The 7,257-nt window shown below is 44.9% G+C and overlaps 1 protein-coding gene across 1 annotated transcript in view; it reads right to left on the bottom strand.

Annotated features, from left to right (window-relative positions):
• The window catches only part of COL5A1 (collagen type V alpha 1 chain), a 232,973-nt gene that overhangs the window by 71,619 nt on the left and 154,097 nt on the right, over positions 1-7,257 (bottom strand). Inside the window, 5 exon segments of the mRNA XM_014522254.2 lie at positions 393-437; positions 3,596-3,649; positions 5,185-5,229; positions 5,999-6,052; positions 7,225-7,257. The exon segment at positions 7,225-7,257 is cut by the window's right edge and continues 48 nt beyond it. Coding sequence (XP_014377740.1) covers positions 393-437; positions 3,596-3,649; positions 5,185-5,229; positions 5,999-6,052; positions 7,225-7,257 — 231 coding nt within the window.

Raw genomic sequence — 7,257 nt, 5'->3', positions numbered from 1 at the left:
TCCTGCTGCTTCCTTCCAGTCCTTTGACTTTCTTCCAATATGTTTAATCTCTACGTTTCAAGCTTTTAAACGTAGACGCCAGGTCTATGTTTAAAACTTTTACCGGCAAATCTATGCCAACAAAAACCCTACTGTAGATGCAGGTATTTAGGCAAGACCATCTTTATAACCTTACTTTATTCGGGAAACTGGTATAAGCTTGACTGATGGGTTTTTTTCCGCATAAACTACATTTTTATTTAGCTGTAGTCACGTTGGCAAACCTTTCCTAGTATAGGCAAGTCCACCCTTTTCTTCAGAACCAGCAAGCCCTTTAACGCCTCCCTGGTAGCAAATTCATAAGCTAACTCCGATCTTGAACGATGGCATGCAAGGTCTGGCTGGACACTTACCTGACTCCCTTTCTCACCAGGAGGACCTTCTTTGCCAGGATGACCCTATTAATAAAACACACAGACAAAAGTGGGGGGAAAGTTTAGTGTTTGGTCAGTGCTTTGAGAACTGGCAATCAGGTACGGTTTATTTTCAAAGATGCACAGCGGGGAGACCCGGTGTGCAAACCGTCCCACCGTGGTCTGCTGAGTTCACCCACATAAAAGAGCAGCTGGACACTTTGGGTTGTGATACTACTTTCTCCTGGGGAGTTCAACCCATTTTGCCCATCATAACCATCTTGCAACTTCTCTGTGAGCTCAGCAGAGGTCAAGGTGTGTGTAGCGGCAGATGGAGAAGCCAAGGGAAGTTGAGTGTTTTTTCTCCAAGGAGAGGAAGCCAGCCCATGGCAGAGCTAGGAAAGAGAACCCAAGGGCTCTGGATACCACCCCCCTGGTCTACGTGCTATGCCTATCATGTGAGTGATGAGAAAAAAGTTCAGCTGTACAGTGCTGGGCTTGCAAGATCAACCCGGCAGGCTGGCAAACTTGTGAAGGTCACAACATCTCCAGGTTGGTCACATTCCTGCATTAATTGGCTAACGATCAGAGTCACTTCCAATACCTCCTGATGAATGCTCAGCCTGCATCTCCATCACGTGCTTTCTGTTGGGATGCAGACCAGCTTTCTTCTTTGGATTTGGTGCTGAATAACCCAGCGCCCCTATAGCTTCCAGCACGTTTTTATTCTGTCTCTAGAAAACTTTCTGTTGAGACTTCAATCAGTCGAAAGTAAAAAGTGCCATTCACTAGTCTGAAAAAAGCATTTCAAATAAAGCATAGTGGACTAGTGAAGAATGAAGAACTGCCACTGGTCATACCCTTTGGACTTGACGTCCTTGCTGAAGGAAGAACCAGCAGGCCATTAAGACAAAATGCATCTCTTGGGCTTGCTATGCCTAAAGAAAACCATTAGTCCCTTAGCTGTGGGACACAATGCACACAACGGTGCTTTTGATTTGAAAGGAACATGAGACACTTCCAGAGATATTAAAAAACAGTAAGTATCTCTCCAGTCAGTCGGTTTTTCACCTCCGAGCTCATATGTGAATGAGCAAATGATTTTCTAACTACCACACGAGAAACAAGACAAGACTGTAAACTGTCTCCCAAGACCAGCCTACACTAAAGTGAATGCCAGAAGAGCAGGATCCCATCCATAAGGTCTGGTTTAAAACAAAAATGGAAACAACCCCAAACAAAACCAGATTTCTTTATACCTGCACACATTTCTGCAGAGGTAAATGACAGCTGAATATTCAACAAAGTAACTAGGGCTGTGCCAACAAGCAGCCAGACATGGCGGGGGCATCTGCCTTGCTTGCACGTATTTGCTGAAATATCTGCTGGGGATGTCAAATGGAAGTCCAAGTTGCTGCCTTATTCAAAAGGGGTCATGCACTGCTTAGATCATCTTCAACCATATCAAAAAGAAAATACAGCCTTATTACTGTCGCTAAGGTCAAAAGCTGATAAGCATCTTTGTTGGGTTTCCTACTGAAAAGCCATCTGACGCTGGGGTTTTTGAAAAGGAAGTGAGCAAATGCCACCTATCGACCAAGCCTCGTTTTTAAGAGGACTCGGGCACCTCTTCTTCCCAGGAGAGAGTTGCCTCACCTGCTTACAGCCATCTCCCATACTGCCTTCAATCTACACGGATCCCACTGAGATCAAAAGGCCCACACGTCTGTGCAGCGTGAATGCATGCAGGCACATGCCCGCGCTGGAGGTGATATACAACCTTTTGCTGACATAAAACTAGAGCTGACACTTTTTACAACTGAGGAGCTCCGTGGAGACTGCTCCAAGGATTTCACGTGGAGAGCGACTGCCTTAAAGATATTCTGGGCTTTGCTTTCACCGTTCTGTTGACTCAGCTAACAATTTTATGAACGATCTAAATGCCCTTGGTGGAAAGGATAATCCCTTGGTAGAAAATGTAATTTTTCAGCATGTTCTGCATTTACATTAGAGAACATAACTGTTTTACATTCGTCGCTTTTACAAGCAGATGTCTCTTATGTGTTTTAAAATGAGATCTGCTTTAAAGGCTGGAGATTTCCACACTTTAAATGTTTGGTTTCTAAAACAGGGCAATTATGAGGTTCCAAGATGGCAAGTTATCATGACATCTTAGCCTTTCCTTATCATTGCTAGTATTAGACCAGTGCCTACAGTTCCTGACTGGCATCAGGGACCCACTGTACTAGGTGCTGTACATACACATAATATGAGCCGGTCCTTGTCCCAAAGAGCTAAACTGGAAGGCAGAAAAACAATGGAAGATGAAATGAGAGGCACACAGAGGTGAAGAAATGCCCCCTTACCTACACAGCACTTCAAGGCAAGCCTGCCAGGGGTTTTTAAACTTCTAGCTTAGTGACCTGTCCATGCTGCAAACTGTAAGGCCCGATATAAAGTCCAGTGAATCAAGAGAAAGAGTGCTATTGTCTTAAGTAGTGTTGAATTAGGCCCTTACATTAGGCAGTAGGAGACCCTAAACTCATTGTCATCTGCCAACAGGTTTCACTTTGTGGGGTACGAGCTAAATAGGGCTTGCAGAGAGAAATAAAAGATGATAGCACTTCATGGCATGGAAAAAGATACAAAGAGCTGAGCAGCCCTTGTGCCGAGCTTCATCTTACCCACAGCTTGCCCTACCTGCTTGCTGCTTTAAACACTGCAGGTGGAGACGAATGCAGCAACTGAATTCAAACCCAGTGGCCCATGTGCAAAAGGGTTCATTTCCATTCAGAAAATGCATCCTCATCTTTGCCCGGGACTGGCTTGAGATGCATTCACAGCACGCAACATTTAACCACCTATGCAGCTTAGTGGGCTTTAAAGGCCTGTCCCTTCTCTATGAACAAAGTGTTCAGTGGAAGAAATTAGTATAGGGCAAATCCTGAGAGCTCATGAAAACCCTTAACTGCATGGGAGTTGATGTCTTCTGCTTCCGAGGATGTGCTGAGCCCCTTGGAGGACCTTCCCTAAAAGATGCGGTTGAAATAAAATCACCGTAGCCAACATATACATTCTCACTGGGGCCTGATGTTGTGCATCTTGAGCACTCAAGACCCACAGGGCACCCGGTGCATTAGCGATGCCGGATCAGGCCCCTAGTGGGTACGTGGGTTGGGGTGCCGCAGCGCCAGGCGACTTACCGGAGGGCCGTCTGCACCAGGCATGCCAGGAAGACCAGGTTTACCCAGGGGACCCTAAAAAGATACCAAACGAACAACAGTCAGAATCCCCGAGGCACCAAGCAGGCTCCTGAAAGCATTTGACATTGTCCCTTAGAGAACAAGAGGCAACGTGTTCGAGGTGCAGCTCTTCCCCCATGTGCCCTGGGTCCAACACATGTTGGGGCATATGCAGGCTCCTCCGTTTATGGGGAGCGTGACCATCACTCTTAGTGGAGCCCACTGGACTATGGCATGCGACCTCAGAAAGAGATGACAGCTTCTTGTAAATGAGGCCTCATCTTGATGAGGAGGAAAACACTATAGAAATGCACTAATTTAGGCTGCGAGCCTTCCACGAGCCTAAGGATTTGTGCAAATACAAGGGGAACCCTGGCATCTTTCAATGGGTTGCTGCAGTAGGACCACTGAGAGTGTGGAGAGGACCCATTGCATCTCGCAATGGATTGCTATTTCGGGATGGGATTTGACACGAAATAGCAATCAGACACTGCAGTAATGGGCGCTATGACAGAATAGGCAGGGTCCGATCCTGCCCTGTCCTCAGGCTTGCAATCCCTTTACATCTACTACTACCAGCTGCTCCTTTCTGGTCGGGCAGCGTTCTGCACATCTGGGCCCATGTAAGCAATGGCACAAATTGAGGGTGCGGAAGAACTGGACCCACAGAGCATAAAACGTCACAGGAGACAAATATCATCCTATTTATCACAAAGGCTTAACTGGAAAAATATAAACGAGTGGGGCTGCCTGCCCTGTCTCGTTGTAATGGTTCAATTACTTTCCTTTAACAAGACAAATCCTGATCCTTTGACTGTAACCAAGAGACTCTGTACTCACCTGAGCGTGCGACTCAGAAATTCAATCAGGAACACCTTTTTTTTTTTTGCTTTGGAATTGTGAATGAACTCTATTGGAAAGTCTCCGATAAATAATCTCATCCTATTATACTGCACCAGCACAAGGAAGGTAATTCTCATGCTAGTCTATCGGATACACCCCAATTAAGTCAATGGGAGGCATACAAATATACTCAGAGGAGTGAATTACAGCCCAGTCATTTCAGCAGGCAAACACTGTCCTCATTTAAACCTCAAAGTCGACATTGTGGGAGGGGTATAACCGAGGACAGAATTTGTTTTGGCAAAGACAGCGTGCTACACAAAAAATGGAAAAGCAGTGCAACTTGGCACATGTCAGGGTCCTGGTTTATAATGATCTCTATCCCCAAGATCGTACCATTATTGTCCACGGATATACTTTTGCATATTCCGCCTACAGAAGTAGTTCGTTTCAAGTTATCTTATAACATTTTACCGAGGGCTGTCTTCAAAATGTTTCTCTTAAGATGGGACGTGCATACAAATATTATGAGTTACAGACACGCTGTGTTTTTCTTGTCTCTACCCTGCCCAGAGTGGGACACATTAAACTTTCATGTACACGGCTGCAAACAGATGTTACATATGGGGCAATGGAGTATCTGAAGAAGCAGATGCATAGCAATGGCAACAGTTGTCGTCTGTGGCAGCTGCAGCCTATTAACGTACTTTATCTCCTGGTGGACCAATTGGACCCTGTGGACCTGGAAGACCCTGAGAAAAGAAGGAAGGTAGGGGTGGTTAGGAACAAATCATTCTTTCCAAGCAGACTTGGCAGTGCCTCAGCAAAGCAGCATTCAAACACTTGCAACGACTGGGGATTTCACAAACTCCATTAGCGATCCAAATCTATTGCAAGAAATAAGTGTATGCTTCTAAAGAGCATAATTGTCCTGTAGAAATTGCAAAAAAATATATATCTTTTTGATTTTTTTTTCAATTTCTCAGTTGGTCTCATCTCCGAACCAAGCACTCTAGATGTTTGCATGCTTTTTTGTCTAGACCAACACGGCTACCAAATACATCCCTAATCCTTCTGTGGAACTCAAAACGCTTTGCAAAGGAAGCCTGGTATTATCTTACAATGGGGAAACTGAGGCATGTAATAAGGACATCGACTTCCTATGGTCCCACACAAGTTTAATGGCAGAGCTGAGAAGCTGACCCTGGACTCCTGACTTGCCGTCCAGCCCCTTGGACATCAAAGATTCACAGTGAGATCTGGACCCGTTCAGGGGATGGTCAGATCTAGGGATTTGCTCTGCTCTGCTCTACCAGCTGGAGCCAACTGCAAAAGAAAGACCCAAAACTAGTCTCAAGTTTAATTCCCTAAACTCAAAGGGATTTAGACCCATTTCTAATGAAACTGTACCATTAGCCATTCATTATGTGCTATCCAAGCCATTCTTCAAGCCAAGACTTACTACAATGGGCAAATGATGCACTGGATTCCTTTCCAGCCAGTTCCTTTCGATTGTCTTACCTGAGCACCTGGATTACCCTGTTGTCCTGGCGGTCCGGGTTCACCTTGAGGTCCCTGTCAGAAAGCAAAGCGGGAGCTCAGCGCACTCAACGCTATAATGCTACGGCCAAAAGTTACGTATGCATCGAACTGCACCAAGAGAGGCGATGAATCCTCAGGAGTCAGGGTGTAATCAGACTACTGCAGGAGTCGGGAAGGACTTGTTCCCTCTCCACCTCCCATCGCACAGTTTGGGTGGGTGGTGATTGCATCCCTCCTACGCTCCGTTAGCGGCCACTGCCAGAAGTAGACAACACCAGTTCCCGCATGCTATTGAGATCAGGTTTTTGCCAAAGAGAACAACTTTCTGGCTTCATTTGTGTGCTTTAGTTAGGAGGGTGGAGTTATTTTGATTAAAGCAATAGCTATAAAATATTTTGTGCATACCCATGCTCACATATTGCACACAAGCATATACACGTGACACTTTGTGCAGGGATTCTGAAGTGCTGGAAAATGCAAATAATTATGCCTCACAGCTCTGTCCCAAGTCACATATTATTTTACTCGTTGTAGATGTGACCAGAGAGTCAAGTGACGTGAAGAAGGTTATGCAGGTCACGTCTTTGGTAAAGCAGCAACAAAACCGAGGCGTCCTGATTCCCAGTACCCCAGAACCAGACAATACTTCCCCATACAGACAGAGAGAGCCAACTTCTAAAATGAGGCATTACTGATGGGTGAATTTTACCCCTGCACAAAGGACCAGGAAAAACATCCCTGCATACGGACAAAACCCAACATATGGACCAATTAAGTCCTGTTTGGGCCAATGTTTGAGGCACTGACATCACCCAGGCTTCATACTGGCTCTTCTAAAAAGGCGAATTTCATTTTGATGCAGTCCCAAGCATTATGCATACAAGACTTTTTGTCTTGGTTTAATGATTATATTTTGGAATTCATTACGACAACATAAATCACGATGAAAATGTTTGATCTTTGTGGGATTGTAATGTGTAATTCCATTGCAAATTATAATAAATTAGCATCCATTTACTGCAGAAAGATATCCTCCATGGTTTTTACTGGCTTTGAAATGAGTCTAGACTAAAAAGCAATTAGCAAATCTAATTTAAAAAAGAATACATGCACACGCACACACATATTTATGTGTGCGTGCGTGTATGTCTGTGTGTGTGTGTGTGTGTGCCTATTTGAAGATGGAGTTAATGGTGAAAACTTACCACATTTCCCTTCGGGCCTGTTTGTCCATCCAT

The sequence above is a fragment of the Alligator sinensis genome, unplaced genomic scaffold, assembly GCF_000455745.1.
Source record: "Alligator sinensis unplaced genomic scaffold, ASM45574v1 scaffold611_1, whole genome shotgun sequence".
In the NCBI taxonomy this organism is placed as follows: Eukaryota; Metazoa; Chordata; order Crocodylia; family Alligatoridae; genus Alligator; species Alligator sinensis.
This window is presented reverse-complemented; position numbering and strand designations above follow the sequence as displayed.